Source organism: Rhipicephalus sanguineus, chromosome 4 (genome assembly GCF_013339695.2).
Source record: "Rhipicephalus sanguineus isolate Rsan-2018 chromosome 4, BIME_Rsan_1.4, whole genome shotgun sequence".
Classification (NCBI taxonomy): Eukaryota; Metazoa; Arthropoda; class Arachnida; order Ixodida; family Ixodidae; genus Rhipicephalus; species Rhipicephalus sanguineus.
This window is the reverse complement of record NC_051179.1, coordinates 78,492,912-78,513,294: the sequence shown is the minus strand read 5'-3', so window position 1 is coordinate 78,513,294 and position 20,383 is coordinate 78,492,912. Positions and strand designations below refer to the sequence as shown.

The following is a 20,383-nucleotide window of genomic DNA, read 5'->3' as shown; positions in this document are numbered from 1 at the left end:
AACACGTCGGGCGGCTGAGTAAGCCTGATCGATCTGCAAGACACTGCATTAGTAGGGAAGGCTGGTTTAGGAGGCAGTCGCGCGGGGGTCATGGTGCCCACGTACGGTCGGGCAGAAATGTTGCAAGGGAATGTACAGAAGATAAAGAATTGTGCAACTTCTAACAAACCGCTGCCCTAAAGTTTTCATTCAGAAAGATTCAAACATGTGCGTTGAGTGCACATAACTTCCCTTTTGTCGTTGCGGTACATTACTACTGGATCACTGCGACAGTGTGCTATTTGCCGAGCACTCATAGCGTTTCAAAACATTGGTAGTACATTCTTAGTCAAAATAATGCGTCCGTCTTGATGTTCCCCTTTGTGGCCGGGCAAGTGCTCGCGCTAGTTTTGCTTACCTCATACAACGTATATCAATTCGCCGAATATTCGTTTCGTGAACTCTCTTACGTCACGCCTCTTTCGGTGCCTCCTCGCAACCTTTGCGTTTGTGGCCCACTCGAAAAAATATATTTTCTTCAATATTACTTAACTGCACAGCTAGACTCCATATATTCAACCGCAAAGTAGCAGCTCTCCCGAGCTTCCCTTGCGGATTTGTTTGAACGGTCAAGTTGTCATAGCTATACCTTACAGAACCTATGCGTATATTGAAGTCTTCACTTATCGTAAGTATACTTTCTAAACTTCGCTCAGAAGTGGGACACTGCTCATAAAATCGTCAATTCATGGTGAATTCGCAAATAGACAACGTAACTTTCATTGAGGTTGACATTTACTATCAGACGTGGCAACAAATGCGGAAGGGCGATATGCAGCCCCAAGAAACTCCTTTGAAAAAGCAGTGTGAGAATTCACTTACCCATTCAACAAACGAACAGTACAGAAGTTAAGAGGAACGTAGAATATTGAGGTGATTATAAATCATCGAACATGCACTGTCCACGGATCTATCGTTTTAACAAGTGGACTACTCTCCTACCAGGCCGCAACTTGCCGCTCGGACAGACAAGTGCTTTTTCGATAACGTTGGCTGCAGAGAGGTTTCTTGTTCGACGATCACTCATCCATACAAGCAGTTGCACAATAAATTGAACAGTTTATTAGCTATGAAAATGCGTTGTCGGTTCACTCCTATAAGTAAAGTAGTGACAGTTGTCAATGCTTTCATTTGAGAACTACGATGACAATTATTAATTTTGTTTCTTTTCAAAGCGTTCGCCCGCCATGCTCTTCCTGACGCTGAAACGACGAGGACGTAGCCATCCATGGACGAAAGGATGGGCAATCGCCGCAGCGATGTTCGCCTTGCTATCATTGCTAACTCAAGTCTCAAAGGCAGAAAGCGCTGCGAACGCTTCTAGCAATGCGACTTCAGAAGCGACTCTGTTGAGGACAATGAGGACTACTACTTCGGAGCAGGACGACGCGTCCGATTTCTTGAAAGAACTTAAAGAAATGATGGCGCGTAGCTTTGCCGACATGCCGACGTCCCTGAGGAGGAAGATGCTGGAAGCCGAAGTGCGGCCAGAGTGTAGTATTGCTCTTATGAGAACAATACGGGCATTCCTCAACTTCGAGCCGTGGGCATTGAAACGTGAGTAAAACAGAGCATGCTTTTCCGGTTTCGTCACTACCCAACCTTGATCTCACTCTTGCTGTTATATCTTGCAGTTCAAGGTTCCATTATAAACGAAGCGCTAAGACGTGGAACAAAGCTGGGCGGCCGCAGCCGAACAGCAATAGGGGACTAATTTTGATGATAACAACAGCAACAATAATAATAACTTTTTAGTCAATGTGCCTTGCCTTCTATTTGTTCCTCAAATAACGTATTGTCGCCTGCCTAGTGGATATATTAACACTTCTAGAACGCTGAGAAACCTTTAGTAATAATTGTTGGGATTTTACGTCCCAAAACCGCGCTATGATCATGATTGAACGCCGCAGCCGTAGCGAACGACTGCGGAAATTTCGAGCACCTGGAGTTCTTAACATTCACCTAAATCTGAGCATACGAGCCTCAATCATTTTCGCCTCCATCGGAAGTGCAGCCGCCGGGTCGGGATTCGATCCCACGACCCTCGAGTCAGCAGCTGAGCACCATAACCACTAGACCACCGTGGCCGGGCTCTCAGCAACCCTTGTTGATACAATACGAAATACCAGGGAACGCAAAAGCCTGGGACACACAACTGGATACTTTGTAGACAGATAAATTCACTCATCACGAATATGCTCATGAAAGCACAATAGACGAGTACTGTTGTGAAAGGTTGAGAGAGTCCAGGTGGAGGACGAGGTCGTAGAGAAGAGTCCAGTCGATGGAAACTTGTGCGCTGGTAGCTTCTTCGTCTTATCGTGTAGCATCGTTTAGAAGCGCAGAAATATGCGCTGCACTGTCAGCTCCTGTCAGCGTCATGGATTTACGCTTTCTTCCTGGGCAGATGGTGCATCTGCACTGACAACATTATTGCCGAGTAGTGGCTTGGGAGCCACTGAATCTTGACATTGTGTGTTTGATCGACACGGTGATGAAGAAGCTCTCAAAATTCGAGGACTAGTTACTCTTTGCTTCGATAACTTGAGGCGGAACTTGAAACAACGTAGAGCTGTGTTGGAGCCGGTGGATGAAGACCATTTTACGACGATGTTGTCACAAATTATCCGACGTCTGCTATGAAAAACAATAAGTTCTGTCGCTGCGGGTTTCGTCTCCTGAAACACCCCGAACTTTACGCTGGTCATTTTTTCGGGAAATACTTACTTAGAACTCCTTAGAAAGACATAAGAAGCATATTATTATTTATAATTATTTACAGATACTGCAGCCCCTAATAGGGCTCCAATCTATCACTTACCAAAATGTGTCGGGGCTCGAACCCTCTACCTTCAAAGCGTGGGAGGTGTCGAACATTCGAACTCCGAACAATACAGGGACAGGGACACCGAACCTTCCAAGTATCTAGGGTAGCAGACACTACTGAGCCCTGGACATCTGAAGTAATAGGGACTACAACCCCGAACTTTCCAAGCGCACAGGGCATCGAACCCTCGACCTCCGACGTATATAGAGACTCGAACCTTGACCCTTCAAACTGTGGTGGCCATAGAAACTTCGGCCTCGGTGTTATATGAGACTCGAGCGTTTGAAATGTGTAGGGTATCAAGGGTACAACGTCTCGGACGCCGAGCCTTCAGACTTCGTAAGTCATCGAACACTCGATCTCAGAAGTATACAAGAACCGGAATCCCGAACGCTTTGTGTGTGTAAGGTATCCAACACTCGATTCCTAAGTATATGGGAACTCGAGCAACGAACTTTCCAAGTATATATGATATCGAACCCTCGGACCTTATTAATATATGGGGAGACAAACCCAATACATTAATAGTTTCCGCAGTATGGAAACTTCGGCCTCGTTATTATATTAGGACTCCGACAAAGAACCCTCCAAGTGAGATCACCGAAGTAGTGTAACTAGTGAGGAAGCTGTGGTCAAGCAGTGAGCAGTAGTAATTATTTAGGTTTAACGTCCCAAAACCACGACATGATTATGAGAGACACCGTAGTGGAGAGCTCCGTAAATTTCGACCACCTGGAGTTTTTTAACGTTCACCTGAATCTATGTATACAGGCCTCAAACATTTTCGCCTCAATCGAAAATGTGGCCGCCAAAATGCGACCGGGATTCGATCCTGCTTCCTTCAGGTCAGCAGTCAAGCATCATAAACACTAGACCACCGTGGCGGGTCAATGATCAGTAGCAGACGGTGGAGATGAGCAAGTGGCACAACGCTAACTTAACTCGCATGCACTCTATGCTAATTTTTTGTGTGTGCATTTCTTCCATTTCTTTGCGGACTAACCCTACACATGCGGTTTTGCATGAGTGCAAGAGGAGAGATGATTGCTTTGTGTTCCTGTATGAACGTGTCAATCGCACGATGTTGCGTTTCCCGGTGAAGTTGCGGTCACGTTGGCTGTTGTTACCAATACCCGAAGAACTTCCATCTGTGTTCTTCCAGTAAGAGCAGGCATATAATGAAGGAAATATCACTCTGCGCGCAGTGTTTGACGCATCAGGAAAGTACCCGACGGGCCTGTTCCAAGGATCTCACGCTGACCTAGGCGCTTTTGACGAGTGCCTAGAGACGGTGCTTCACGACAGTTACGGGAACGTGATGGCACGTGGTCAATACTGCAAGCTGCTTGTCTACTCCAAGAATGGGACTGCTACTGAGTCTGCGATTCTATCTGTGCAGGACGTCCTCCATCCGAGGGTAAGTGACGATGCGGCGGAGGCATGCTTTAATGCGTAATGCGTCTGCGGGTACTACACTCGGCTAATCGCGCTCGCCCGTCCGCAACGTCGCGCAAAGCCTGTTTCACAAGGTGGCATTAGGATGAAATTTTTCGTCGCTAGGAAAGTGCGCTTTCCTACGCATGCTCATGCAAAAATATTGGAGTCGCACTCGTTCAGCGGTGTGGGAACGTGCGACTTGCATATATTCATGCACGTCGCTCTGGTCGCAGCGATCGGTGGGACTTTTGGTGTACATCCATAACTACGCGCCAATAGGAAAAACAAAATCTTGCACGTCCAATTACATTCTTCCACATGTGCGCGTTTGTTGACTGCGTGGTGAATGAAGCCCATGTCTGCATTATCGCGTTTACTACACAGCTACAACGCGCGAACGAAGCTCTTGAGCGGAAGTACGTAGTACCATTCCGTAAAGTTCATTCACACGCATGGCAAGTTGCCAATACCTGTATGCCCGGCGAAGCGAAATAGCCATTACATGGAGCTGCAATTTTCAGACCTTTTGTGCACATGCGAATAGTGGAAGCTTTTGTTTTTTTTTGTTGGCTTTGAGTGCTGACAGTGATAACTTCATTGCGGGAATTGGCATGCGCTGCCAGTTACAAATAATAGGAGCCTACGAAATGCCTCGTATGAAGAGACATGGCCGCAATTCTCTCACTTGTTGCCTTCATGCTATTCGCGATACAAGATTACCGCTGTTGGTAGTGGCGCATTTGGGTTTGATACTTGTTGCTGCTTTCCGTCCAATAATATGGCTAGGAGGAGTAATTACTTATTGGGAATTGCGACTAACATATAGAAATGAGTCCTTCGGAAGATATTCACGGTGACCATGCCGGGATCTCGCTTAACTGGTGGAGACCCTACGAGGCGACCGGGAAGGGACGCGACGTTCTCCATTGCCGCAGTGAACAAAGACGCTACGGCCGGGTTCGTCGACTCACCGACACGGCGAAGAAAAGGCACTCGAGGCAGGTTGTCAACAAACACGGGTTTATTAAACCAAGATGCAGCACAGTGCGACAATCAAGGGCTTGCAGGCCGTATAGGGAAACTCCGCACCACCGGTCGAGTACGCTTGCCAGCGGTGCAACGACTATGTCACGGACTGCGATTTTTGCGACCCGGCGTCAAGGCGAATTAACGGGCGCCGCTCTTCCCCGCTGACCGGCGGGAACCACGTACTCTTGAAAAGATCCGGGAAGTGCTGAATGGGGTGTCCGTCTTTGAACGTCGCCGCGGACGATTGATCCTTTGTACCTACGGCGGCGGCGGCAGGATCTTGCAAAGGCCGCGAGGTACTCCGAACAAGCTTTTGACTTCAAGACGCTCCGGCTGAGAGCCAAGCAAACTGACCGTTCCCACGGGAAGAACTTCTGGTGGACAAGCCGTATGGCAGCACCCCAACAGATTGTCACCTTCGCTCAGTTCAGGACCCTCTCCTAATTAAAAGGGGGTGTGGTCAGTTAATTATTTTTAGGGCGGAGTTTCGAACAATGAAACGCGCATGATTGGACCCAGTTAGAGGTCCCTTGTTCCCCCAGGAAAAGGATGAGGGGACACGAGGATGATTTAAGCGCAGGATTTGGCCCTGCTAAGCAGTCTAGTCGCTTACCAACATGGTGTAGAAGCAGATCAACAAGTATCCCTTCTGGAAGTTTTAAGTGCGAATGCACTTTATAAGCGAGCCTGAATCCGCCGTCCCATAGCAACGGCGCGAGGAGCGGAGAGGAGCGTCTGTAGCAACGGCGCAGCTACGTCACGCCCCACGTGACTGCGCGCGCTCCGCCCTCCGCTCCGTGGCTGCGCGCGCCCCGCGCATTGCCTGTGGTGATGAAGGCCGGCGGCGAGACGCCGAACGAAAGCGTGCGAAGCGAGCCGAGCACCCCGAAGCCGATCTGGCGCGGGGACGCGCGATGCGTGAGCGAGCGCGGGCCCTCGAATTCGATCGGCCGGACGCGCGCTTCAAGCGAGACTTCCTGGACCGCAGCTTCGGATATAGCTGCGCGGTGTGCGATCGACTGTGGTTCGACAACAACCTGAGCCCCATCTCGGGCGTGCGCAACGCCGCCAACAAGTTGAACGCGTTGCGGGTTCTTTGGAACGAGTTCGGAAGACAGATCATCATCATCAGTAAAAGTGCTTTGCACTTAAAAACGGCCAGACCTCCGTGGGTCGGCTGGCGTGTGCTCTCTCGCTGCCGTCTCCTTCGCTCGGCTCTGCAGTTTAGTCGCGCGCGCCCCCCCCATAGCATCACCCCGTGCTTCGCACTTCCTCATACTCCCCTTCGGGGAAATGCGGGTTTTTTTAGTGTGGCTCTGTATCGGCTGGCCACCTAAACTTAGCCATTCGTTTAGTTGTGACGAGAAATTAACGTCCGCATCGTAGACATCGGAGCTTCCTCTCGGGTTAGCTCAACCTGCCCGAGATCGCCTTCAAGCACTAGCCTCCCGGAAACACCAGCGTTGCAACACCACCGACATCGCAGTCGTGCCAGAACTCTCTGTGACTTCTCGCATCCGATCGTCGTGGACTCAACGCTGCCGGTCATCACACGTATGCCTTCCCCTGTTTATATCTTCGAACTTTCGCATCAGTAGTTTTAGTGTTTGTTAGTTTTGTGTAGTTTATAATCCTTCTCTCCTGTATCTGATTTATTGAGTTTGTATGTAGTTGTTAGTTTGTGATAAGTGCTGTATTAGAGTTCTTGTGCCGCAATATCCTTAGAGTAAAGTTGTTTTGTTTTGTTTTCCCACGTCTCTGATCCCTTCACTGTCTCTGCTTACGTACGGAACGAACTAACCTGCTGTCATTCCCGTCGCCGACTTCGCGCCGGCGACGCTGGTGGCAGCTTGTAACAGACTACCACACAGAGGGCAGCACTCGACCGCACGAACGAGAAGCCGCCTGCCAGAGCAGCGCGTCAACCTCTCGTGAAGGCCTGAGAGCATCTGACGTGGCGAGCCAGCGCCTGACGAGCTCATGAGAAAGGGGGTTTTCAGTGGCGGCCAATGAGGACAGGCGAAGCAAAGCGATGTAGGCTAGCGTGGGGTGCGGCGAGCATTGTCCGGACTTGTCCGGACACGTGAATCCGTGCGGGGAAGAGGGAAAGACCTAGGCATGGCTCGCACCAGGCAAAAAAGGCCTTGCGCCGTAGGGACGGTAGCCCTGTCGCCGATTAACGGCGGTTCCCGACGCTTCAGCCGCGCGGGGCCAGCACATGCGCTAGCTGGTTAACGAGGCGCCAAGGGGGAGGGCGCGCTCCTTGATTCCCACAAACTAGCACCATAGCTTCGTAACACATACAGTGAATATCCACCATGTCACCTGGCAGTGAACGGTAAGAGCTACTGTCACACACTTTAAAACAATCTCACGCTTGAAAGCATATCAATCTATAGGTTGTTAGCCCTATCCGTCATTTGAATATTCCCGCACGGTTGATGTAGATGCCATCCAGTAATTCTTCTGAAGCATTAGAACTATGCAGTCAGCCACTGGCAATATTGATCTCTCTATAAAATTGCATCATAAATAAACGTTGAAGAAAGTGAGCACGTGTGCGCATGTACATTTTTTTCTTGGTCTCTGTCTTTCAGCCGTGCTGATTTCTTCATGAATTACCACATCGGACAGGCTGTTGCTCTATTAAGCGTCGCTGTCCTTAGCAGAAAATACTACGTAATTCCATGCACGCGTTCAGCTTAATGTACGTTATATTATGGGCTTTATTAAAATCTTATGTTTACTGGTAGTAACCAAGAGGATAATACATTACCGCATCAACCACACTGGTGTGAATGTTCCCGGCAGGGAAAGTAATTGTTCTAGGCCCCGCACCGTCGATAGATCAGGTAGTGTCATTTTATTCCTGTGGTGTGCGTGTGTACACATGCGTTCGTGTGAATCTCGGCGCGCGCGTGAAAAGATAGTATATTTAGGGCACGAAAATATGCAGTGCAGTGATTATTATTATCCGTGCGATTTCGGTTTCGATGTACGATTCCGTTCTCTCTCCTTTCTTTTTTGTTGTGTTAGTAATTTATAGGCACTCTGGGTGCATTTTTGCCACCGCTGTTGCCGTGAGGTCACGTATAAAGAACAAATCGATAGCACCACCCCGCGCGTATACGGTCTATGTGCGTCGTATAGTCTATCGCGGGTCAAGGGGAGAGAAAATACGCCGGCCGTCTTCGTCAAGCTAAAATGATATGGAGGGGTTCCAGAAGGGGGGGCAGCGTGGCCTCGGCTGGAACTACGTACCTTGACCGCCCGGGTGAGGTCTCCCGCGGTCGCGCGCTCCGTATCTTCACGGAGATCAGCAGACGGCTCATACTTTTGTACTTTTTGCTTACTCGTCGCAACGTTGGCGTTCATGCGATAGACAGCTCCAAGGTTGTTTCCCTTGCTGCAGCGGCCGCATTTCTGTATGCCAGGGTTTTGTTGAGCTATGCACAAGTAGCTAGCTAAAAAGTGAGCTGATATCTTTACTTCGTATTACATTGCAAATTATGGCCGTTACGACATAACTGTGACTTATTTCTGACACGCCTATGCTACCTCACAATTATTGAGGTAGCACTAAAGTCTCTCTTGGCACGAATAAGTGTCTCATAAGCTATTTTCTTTCAGATAAAATATTTCAGCAATTACGTAACCGCCAAGGATTACCCTCTTCTTCGCATGGCGATCTGCTTCACAGATGAATGCAACCAGCAAGACTTTCAAGCCTTGGTTAACGTGGGTATGTCCTTAACAGAGCTTTCGATGGCGTACTGAAAAGCTCGCGGGTATATGTGTATGTTACACGATACCGGGCATATCTAACGGTTATATCTTAGATCGCTTACGAATATCTATTAGCCCATGTTAGCCTCCATCCATGTACAAACAAAGACTCTGCTAGCTTTCACATAATGATACACAAGAAAGCAATATTGTGAATGTTTACGATGCATTTTTCAGCTAGGAGGCCTAAACGTAGTGTGTTCTTTATAAACTTTCATGATTTCAATGCACACAGCACGGAATTATCGAGTTGTTGACGCGTTGCACTCAAGATCAAACCGTACGTTGTGCTCACGACTCTACTTTGGATACAAGTTTTGTCGCTGCTGGACGTAAGGTGCACCTATCTCTAAAACTAACTGAAACACAGCATGCGTCCACGCACAAAGCAAAGTCATGTGATTACATTTAGTCTTTAACTAACCGCATGGATTACGCCATACTGTGTCATCTCGTTTGCAGTGAAGACGCCTCTCGTACGCCTGGAAGTATCCAACTGTGTAACTGCAGACCCTGAGCCATGGACCTACGCTCAGATTGCCATAGCGTACGTTGATGTATCACCTCCGTGTTTTACTAGTGAAGCGACAAACCAACTCAGTGTTGTTTTAATATAACTGCTGCCGCTAACAGCCTCGTCGGACAGCTTGATGAATAGGACTCTGCATACATGCGTAATTCCGTATATACCCTTGGCGATGCCTACACTATCTTCACCCATTTTGGGCATTGAAAACACTTCATATCTTTGTGGTAATCAAAGAACTTTATTTTGTTGAGCATTACGGCTTGTTTTGTGAATGTTTTCTTTCTGTCCCACACTCTGCATATCACCTTCTTCTTCATCATGCCCATCTACCCGCTAGGCATACAGCCACACATATTTGTCCAATGTTCATTAAAGAACCTATCATATCGTAACTTATAACACTCTACCGTATTCCGTCTTGTACCATCTTATTAGGCAGACTTCTTCGGAACACCTCTTACGATGATACATTACTGACAATACATTGAGATCGATGCTTTTTATCGTCATAGTTACGTAACAGTAAATCCAAAACAATGCCACCGCGAAAATTTTCAGTTGATGGAACACGTTAACGCTCTCGCGTAAACTTGATAAAATGGTGGCTCATTAAACTGTTTGCACTTATTTCATTCACCTGTCCAAGGCGCAACTACTAGTGGTTACATTCTCCGGGCATTTCATTAAAGAATCTTATCTCTCTCCTCATAAACGTTTTCAGTTTTCGCACACGGAAGATTTCATACTCATCAACATAATTTAAGTAAAGTTCGCAACGACAATCTCACGAGTAAAAGTCTCAGAAATGCAGTTTAAATCTTGCTTCACAAACGTAAATGTCTCTGCTGTATACGATCTGATCCACATGCTCCTAGACATTTTTGCACTCGGGCACCGACTGAACCGCTGGGAGTGCAGGAACAGTGCCATCCGTTGAAAAAGTAGCACGCTACGCAGCTTATCCTCCTTGTAATTCTTGAAGCTGTGAATTGTGTAGCCGGGCTATGGCACTATCACTCCAAAACAGTGAAGTGCAGTCATCTTCGCGAAATGAACATTTGCTCAATTCCTGACATATAATGACTACCTCAGTTGAGTTAGGGTATGGCTGTTCGACTGCCAGCGTAGATAAAGCCTGAAACGCTATAGAATAGATTGCTTTTCTGAGATACCGTGGAGTCACTGATGACTGTTATGGTGACACCATGAGTGTATGCCCGCCATTGAGATTTATATATGGCACAAGTTCGTTAAGCTCACGAAGACGTCTTCCTGTGACCTGAACACCACCACCTAACCTCCTCGTACTTGGGATGTATCGTTTTCAAATGTTACCTTTCGCTTTTGCTAGCACTACTTCTTGTTCCGCTGATCGAGCCGTCTTCATGAAGTGAACAATATGGGGGTTTATTTGAATGAGTTCTCGTTAGAATAAACATTCAGAAGAGGTAGCCTTGACACACAAGTAAAGTTCGAGCTAATTATTGTTTTTCTGGCTCTGTTTTTTTTTTCATTTTCAGCATTTTTTTATGCGTCCTCCTAGTCGTCGTGACGGCCGCAACCTTCATGGATTATATCATGGAGCGCATGCCAAAGAAAAAGCCACGATACAGTACGTGCATCATAATATAATTTGTTCCCTCGTCAAAAATTGTTCTTTGTCCGCGATCACACCGCAATCTTCAATCTCCCCTTGTATTTAGTTTTCATTTTCACTTATTTTGTGTGCGTAAGAAGTGAAGAACACAAAGCAGAGCACAACGGTCTGAGGTATCTGAACTACAGCTAATATTTCACAGTTTCGTAAGGCAGTTTTTAACGAACCTAAAGGATAATTAGTCCAGTGGGAAAGGTTACCTTTGCGGGGCTTTTTAATTTGCGCGAAAATCTTAACGGAAAGAAAAGAGCGGGAAAGGACAGAGCACTGGTGGACTTTAGGCTTTGAATTATGCTGCCGCAATTGGAATCGAGTGCGCAAACAGTAGATTAGAACGCTTTTTTGTATCGATTTTGGTGGCGATGTCGCCCGCCGCCTCAGGTTTTTGTCACCGCTAATACGAACAAAGGGAAAAAAAGAGGTTCCAGCTGGACGAACCTAGGCACTCAGCATGGCAGTCAAGCATTCTGTTACAGAGCCACACCAGTGCTTTTTTTTCATAGTATTTATTACAAACGTTCGTAATGTGTATACATAGCGTACAAAATAGCCAAAGCCGCCTCGACTAAGCGCACAACAAACGTTACGAGGAAACAAGTTTCAAATAACACTGTTCTCAAAAACGGCAATGCATTTCATGAAAAACTGGTACCAATCCGGCTGTAACTGTAACTGGTATCCACATGCCTCTATAAAATACCAGTTTTCAAAAATTGTGCATACTCATTATTAAGAGCATGCCAACACCCACTACTTAAACACTTCGCAGCGCAGGAAAAACAGACACAAAGACGACGACGCCAGACAACATACGAGCTCTCGTATGTTGTCTGGTGTCGTCTTCTTTGTGTCTGTTTTTGCTGCGCTGCGAAGTGTTTAAGATGATCAACCAACAGGCCCAATTCGCCACAATTACGAGCGCTCGTATGTTGTCTGGTGTCGTCTTCTTTGTGTCTGTTTTTCCTGCGCTCCAAAGTGCTTAAGATGATCAACCAACACGCCCAATTCGCCACAATTCACAACCCACTACTTTACTTTTGGATGGCGCGAGATAACGCGTGCTATCGAATGTCGACTCAAAATAGGATGGTGTCCTCGCAGCTAATCGAGCAATGTTCTATGATTTCTGAAACGTCACAGAGGTGCGAAAGATACAGAGATGCTTTGCCTACTTAGGTGTAGTTTTTCTGTATGCACTTTGTAGAGAAATGTCTTCTAGTATGGCGAAACATTCATTGCTTGAAACTCATCGGGAAAACGCCTTATATTGGCGAGATGTCACGTTAACAGCTGTAAATGGCACGGCAGATGCGTACAATCGCCGCAGGCGTCACAACGTGTGAATTGCGTAACGAGTCGGTGGTTTAAAGCTACCCACCCATTACGAAGGGCGTAGCCGCGGTTCGTAATCATCATAATCATCCGGTGCCACCATCAACAGGTGCACACATTGCCTTACAGACGCGTAGTGGTACTTCGTTACTAAGCAATATGATGCTTAATTTTGGCATCGCGGGTACTTCGCAACTGTACTTCCACTAGGCGCCATAACGGAGTTTACAACTGGTTCCGATGCTGTTGCTCCAGCTTACGCTGTTTACTGTGCCGGCTTTTCCGCGCAGGCCTGACTTTTTTTTTCTTAAGGCAGGTGGCGCAGTTTCACTCGAAGGAGGCTGTTCAACTTTCATCGACGGCGGGAGCATTTCCACGATGGCGATATGCAACAACATATCGAGTACTGAAATTTAAGTACACGAGTAAAAAAGCTCAGGTTGTAAAAATTATTATGAATCCCGAGTATAGCCCCGACCCGCGTTTACTGTGGCGTGCCTATTGATGCCTTCGTGCCTTCGTGCCTTCGTTTCGGGTGGTAAAAAAACTAGAATTTAGACTTCTTTAAATAAACCTTTGTCCATCTCAGGTGGAGTGGCGAAAGTGGTGAAGGCTTTCTCCGTGACGTCCAACACACGCGCGCTGCTCAGAGTAGCTGACAAGAGCAACCCCGACCACTACGCCCTGCAGTTTCTGCACGGCATGCGATTCCTCTGCATTGGCCACATTGTATCTTGCCACTGCGGTCAGACCATATCGGATAGTTGGTGTGAGTAGTCGTATCATGTAATGTATTTTGGAGAGATTGCTACTTTTGCGCGTTGGTAATGATCTGCACTGCGACAGCACCGCTCATTACAAGGATGTGGCGAGATACAGAAGAACACAGGAGAGATACTGAGTCAAGTGAACTACAGTAGCTGTCTTACGTTTTCATAGCTCTTAATTGCTGTAAGAGCTGTGACTGCTGTACGTTGTGTTTATTGTTGATAATTTGTAAGATACAATGCATTTGACATACTTGTAACGTTTTCGTATGGTTATATGATTACTGTACTGTAATATGATTCTTTCTACTTGTTGGTAAAAAATATTGGTGAACTGCAGCGTATAAGAACACGGGAACTCAACTAACCAGAGGACAAAGGGTCAACCAGCTGTAACTTTTGGTACTATGGCCGATTGTGTGCAAAACAAACCTGCCGTGTATCAGCTTTCGCGGTCTTCTTATGCTAACGCACCTTACCTTAGAGATGAGGTGATCGTGGAGGTTAGATGCATAGGCTATTGTCCTCATTACGTACATGCAAAGTTCCGTTTCAATCGCACTTACCATTTTGTAGCTATGACTTTTGGCGCAACATGCATATTTTGGCATATTTAGATTTTTATAAATTTTATTTTTTACATGTTTACAATTTTCACTATTTTGAAACGTTCGAGCTACCTGAGCTTTACAAACCAAAAAAAAATATAATTAGAACTTTTGGACTAGAATCAGAAAGAGCAAGGAAGAGAGAGAAATAGATAAACGCGATAAAAAAAATAAATACTGAGATTTTTCTCGAAGGTGGCGACCTACCTTAATCCTGATACCTGTACACCCTGCTAGAACTGTGTCGACGCCCTACAATGCAACCATCGTGGAGCGCCCTGTTGCTACGCTTTTCCGAGAATGAATGATTCCTTGTCAACGAGGAAGTGTTTCTTAGAAATGTGCAGTGAATAACGTAATTGCCTAACTTTCAAGTGGTAATTAGGTAAAACCTTTCTTTTTTTTTCAGCCCGATTTCTAAACTTGCTCATTGCATCCGAAGAATGGCCATACATGCTTCTATCGGCTGGATTCAGTAGCGTTGACACCTTCTTTTTTCAGAGGTAAGTTAAAGGAACACTAAAGGCAAATAAGAATTTATGTCAGAGTGAAACCTCATTGTATGACAACTTCTAAAACGAGAATATTATCAACAGCAGTGCCCTACTTACCGAGAAATTAAGCTAAATGTATCACATGATGAGCGCCTCGAGTGGGACATTTTCGAAGTGATCCCGATGACGTATGAGAGTCTGCCTACAATAAATCACTAGTAATCAAACCAGCAGCAATAAAAAAGAACCTTCCGTGCATCAAAAGACGTAATAAAATGCTGTTTCTTCGTTTCCGTTTGATTCATGGAAAAAGAACCTCGGTGGCACAGTCCATGGGGAACGGCGCGCGTGGTTCAAAGGTTCCGTTCTCGCCGAACTGCGCTTCTCCCGGCGCCCTGCTTCGCTCGCGCGGTCGCGTCTCAGTGGTAGTTTCGGGATCGCGTACTGCCGCGTGTGTTTGGCGCGCTCGTGAAAGTTGCTCTGACAGAATGTTCGACATAATTCCGCATGCATGTGATATTGCCGGATGCCCGAATGGTGCACAACGCCAGTGCTGCAGCAAGGAAACCGATGTGTCTTTTCACTGGGTGCCGCGGAACGAACCCTTATGCTCGGAGTCTCGTTGTCAAGTTCTCCGTTCACATCCATTGCGGCGATTGCGGCAAGCATTCGATGGCTTCCATGGCCGTTGTTGCTGCTGTGGGTCCTGCTACTTTCGCTCTGCTACTACTAGTGTCGGCGGCCGCGCAGTAAAGGCGGGCAACGTTGGGCACGGCAGCAGTGACGTATGAAAGTCTGATTTCAGGCGGGTGACTTTGAAGTGCGCTAACGTGATGCGGACCACTAAAACGTGATTTTATTTCAAAATAAGCACTTCCTTGGCATAAAAGTAGCACTACGAGGTTTCTGGCGGCGACTATGACGTTTTGCGGCTCTTCGCTCGCAAGCCTTGGAGGCAGTGTGTTCCCATGACGTCAAGATGCCGAAACTACTGTGTCAGGCTCAGCGTGGAAGGATTCTTAAGCATGTGTTCCTACCACCCTGCCATCAAGCCGGATGAATCGTGAACACGAGCAAATGATATCAAAGGCGAATTCCGTTGTTGACTGAATATTAGTTGCGTGGGGGCTAGTCTGAACAGCATAATTGTAGTTATGAAACAGCGTTGTAACACTGACCGGGTTTTCATCACGCGAATTAGAGGCTGGAGAAAAGGAGACATGCAAGGGCACACACGGCGCTGCGTGTGTCCTTCTGTTTCTTTTTCCTACATTTATGTAGCAGCTATGCACCGCTGGAAGCGGGCAGAGAGAGACAAACTGAACGCACTGCTTAGGAAAGTCACCAAGCGAGTTCTTGGAAAACCGATCCTTGCTCACACATAGCGTTTACTTCCGCTCGGCATTCACAACACTCTAGAGGAGATCACGGAAGCTCAGGCACGCACCCACAACTAGCTCCTCTCACTACTACCAAAGCGGGTAGATGCATCCTACGGGATCTCGGTCATTGCCCCGATGTGATCGCAGAAGACTTCTCCAACATTCCTCATTCTGTTCGCGAAAGCATTATGGTGGCACCTATCCCTAGAAACATGCACCCCGATCATAACCGTGGCAGAAGAAAAGCAAGAGCTGCTACCATCCTTAAGGAAATATGCAGTTATCAGCGACAGGTCAGCTTTGTGGATGCTGCTTCCTGTAGAGGACGCCAAGCCTTCTCAGTTGTAGCCATCGATTCTAAACAACAAATTACCAATGCTGCCTCGGTGCGGGCCAGGAACTCAGAAATTGCGGAACAAATGGCAATTGCGCTAGCCTTGCTTGATGACACGCGAGACGCTAGCGACTCGAAGTCAGCAGCATTTGAAAAAAGCGTCATTTCTAAGCAGGCCCTCCGCCTCCTCGAGGGTAGAGAAATCACACACCACTTCATTTGCTGGTTCCTGCACATCAGGGTCAGATAGAGGGTGTTCTTTCCAACCTCAATGAGTCGGCTCATGGTGCTGCGCGCGACTTAACCTACCGCGTTACCCCCGGACAGGTTGGAGACGACTCCACCGAGAATAGGAACACTCCTTCTACCTACAACGAGAGAACAAAATAATTTTACATCGCTCACAGAATTTACTCTCTTCCACATCCGCGGCTCAATAGAGCTCAGGCTCTCACACTTCGGCTCTTGCAGTCGATAACAACTCGGCCAGGTGGGATGCGGCCCTCCGTAGCCCTCTTCTGGCCGACCAACTCTGGGCTGTCCAGCAGGCCCACGATGCGGCCGGGAGGCTTGGCCTTCCGGTCCCTACGTGGGAGCGGCCCGCTGCGTGTTGAGACACACCCTGCAGGAGCTCAGTAAAGTGTGCCATACCATGCCATTTTATTAGTCGCGCCCAGTCAAGATGACATACCAGCAAGGCAACGCTGCCACTCTCTCAAAGTTTAGACGGACACAACGTGAAATTATCTTATTTTCAGTGCTTGTTTCACGTCCCAGACGTCTGTTTGAACTTTGCAACATTCTTTTATAACTATCACTTTTTTCTGTCATCCAACAGTTGTGTATTACAGGGAATAAATTAACACCGATTTAATCTAGCGACCAATCCGATATTCGTACAATCAGCACGTGGGTGACCATACCACATGGCTGCGGCACCTTTTCACTTGTCACAAATATACAGGTGTAATATGCGTTCTTATTATTCATTGCATTCATTCGGGCGCAAGAGTACGTCTAAATTTTCTGCCTATATGGTCAATGCAACAGCCGTGCTGATGCACCTTAGAAGGCAAGAATACGTTCCTTCATTTTTTTAGTGGAATATCAGATTATTGCATCAATGCACAATTGAGCTGCTATGTTTAGGAGGGCAGGTGAGGTCGAATGAGCCTCCATTTGTTATGTTAAATGCGAAGCATTTCTTAGCAAATCTTTGGCACTTTGAGCGTTTCTATCTACGTATCTATCTATCTAGCCGCCTCTGTCTCGGTGCTCTCATGATCTCCTCCTTAACTTGGTGTAGACCAAAATTGGCATGGGAGGGTAAGAGGATTTGACGAGTAACACTATTGGGTCATGACATGAATAACGTGAAAATACTGTCGCGTACGTCGTCAAACCCTTTCCTCACGAGACGTGTGGCACATACCCGTTTACCACGGGCCTCGGTGTACGGGTATGCGCCACAGTTCATATCAGTCCAGGAACGGCGGGAACACACATTGGTAATTTAAATGTGAGATCGTTAAGATAAACGGTCATCGTCATTGTATGCCCGACGAATTTAAAGAATAAAAATTAGGATCCCAGCAGGAATCAACCCAAGGCTTCTGCGTGGCAATCAGGTATTCTACCAGAGCCCCGCAAGGTCTAGAAACTGGTATGCAAATACAGCCTGTGCAGGCGTAGTGTCGATGCAACGTCAATTGTGGTTGTGGTTCTGGCTATGTAATTTTACAAGAAAGCAATAAACACTACATACATACTCCTACGATACAGGCGTCATATTAGATTAACATCTGTGGTCCCAGTGTTGGCTCCGCTTTTACAGCAGTCTAATAAACATTACATTGGCGTTCCTATGATTTAGCAAGCTATATGGAAGAATTGCTCGATCCCGGAGGAATGCATTATCGAAAATTACGTGTGATATTCCCATAATTGCACCATAAACTGCACTTAGTTTCAGTAATGCTGACGCATGTACTCTAACGTGAAGGCTGACGCTACGTCGCACCATAAGTTACCCCTGAAATGCCAGTGTTATCGACGTGCCTGGTAAGCACACGATGTGTGCACAGCTACTACACTTACAAAAACACGTCGATACACCTCTTAACGCTTGGCTCAAAGCCATAAAATACAGCACAGAAGTGCTCGCTGACTGCTTCGCATGAAACCGAGTTCCACAACGCGTGAAATCTGCTGAATTTTTATTTTACATGAAGTATTTTTTTATTTATTAAGAGCCTGTCATACGAGTTTCTCCAATTCTATTTTCAGCGGCTTCTTTTTGTGCCTGTCAGTGAGCAGGCAAAAGAATAGCGGACCCTTGGCATTCGTCATCGGTGTCGTGAGACGCTACATCAGGTAGGACGCACTCAGCTTTCTTCTAAGTTATTGTAACTGATAGGCTACTTGAATTGTGGCGAGTACACCGAACAGGAAAGTCAAGAACGGTAAATGTTGACTGATACCGGATGAAGCAAGAAGCGATCAATCTTGTGAGTCTGTTTGTGACAATCGGTAATAAATAATTCATTTAGGAAGCCACTAACTACTTAACACATTCCGCTGTGCAAATTTAACAAAATGCTTACTGGAAAAACATAGATATGCCACTGAGCGGTACAACTAAAAGTCCTTAAGAAAAGAAGATATTTCCTTTTCTAGTTAGAATGCATTTGGACAATAATCGTAGTGACTGACCTCTATGAAAGTGAGAATGATTGACATAATATTGATTGCTACTGACAAGCGTGTTAACACTCGAAGGTTATGAAATATCCAGAGATCCTCGCTTTGCTTTACGACTGTAAACAGGTGTGAAGTCATCGTCGGAATCGTCACTGCTCGCCTAATACAGTTCGGTGGACTCAATATCGGCCTCGCTGAGTTCGCTGTTGCGTTTCCTCCAGGTGGCTACCGACATCGGTGGCATACCACATCGGCTGTGCTGTGGAAGGTGACTTCAATGAACTACGCTTTTTTATTTGTGCAAATTACGCCATCGGACAACCTGAGGCCCCTGAATCGGCAGACCGTCTCGAGCAAACTCAAGTCTCTGGTGCCGAACGAAATCAATTATGTGCGAGTCAACCTCCGCAAGAATGCCTTCGCCGTTGGCGGTGTACACCAGGCCTCCCTTATTTCTCTGAACAGCATTAGAGACCTCGATAATATCAAGGTACAAGCTCACATTCCACTGAGCAAGGACATGGTGCTTGGTGTGATATACGATGTGGACGTCACCATTCCTTAGGCTGACCTTCCGATGCTGATCAAGGCAGTGAGCACACTGACATACATCGTCCAGATATCACGCTTGGGCAAGTCGCGTTCTGTGAACATTATCTTCAGAGACGACACTTTGTCATGTCCCGTGAAAATAAGACACTTTCGACACGTAGCTCGTCCGTTTACATCAAAACCACTCCAATGCGTCAGTGTCAGAAAATGGGTCGTGTGCGCGGTGTTTGCAGTAACGTGGTTGTTTGCCCCCGATATGCAGAGCCCCATAAAGCAGAATTCTGCTGAGCAACTGCTCTGAAATATTCCAACTGCCATGGATTGCATGAAGCTTCTTCAAGACATGGTCTAATAATGAAAAAAGAATGGAGCGTATTGAAAGATATGGTAATGGATGGCTCAACACACAGAGAAGCCGAGTGATATTGTCAGAAAGCGACAACGACTTTCCCGTTACCGACGGAGGGCTAACAAAACTGCTGCCCAATCTGGACCGTCACCGCGATCTCTTACTCCATCGGACCACCGGAATTCTCTTTGCCGACAGCGACCACCATTCCCGCCACCACCACCACCAGCCAACGCGTTACATTCGGAGAGCCGAAAAGACACGGGGGTGATGAAAGCGGTGGCGAATGTCACGTGGCCGCCATTACCACCATTGCACACTCATAGAGAGCCGGCACATGATTGCACTGACAATCTCCGCAACGAAGACCGACGTGTCATCGCTGTGTTGACGTCGTTAATAAGTACAATTCGCGCTATATCCTCACCGGAATGACAACCCCATCAGCTTGAAGTGCATGGCAAGTCCTAGATACCATCGAGCCAGTCCTTCCAAGCCTTCATTAACATTATGGGTTGCAGCCAACTTCATCTATGACAGTCGAAAGTGAACCGTACTCAG

At 46.9% G+C, this 20,383-nt stretch overlaps 1 protein-coding gene across 1 annotated transcript in view; it reads left to right on the top strand.

The window, feature by feature from the left end:
- Positions 1–1,221: 1,221 nt before the first annotated feature.
- LOC119391314 (uncharacterized) overlaps positions 1,222–20,383 on the top strand; it is a 40,117-nt gene continuing 20,955 nt past the window's right edge. Inside the window, exons 1-3 of the mRNA XM_049415240.1 lie at positions 1,222–1,596; positions 4,072–4,283; positions 19,143–19,189. Coding sequence (XP_049271197.1) covers positions 1,227–1,596; positions 4,072–4,283; positions 19,143–19,189 — 629 coding nt within the window. The 5' untranslated portion in view covers positions 1,222–1,226. The remainder of the gene's footprint in view (positions 1,597–4,071; positions 4,284–19,142; positions 19,190–20,383) is intronic.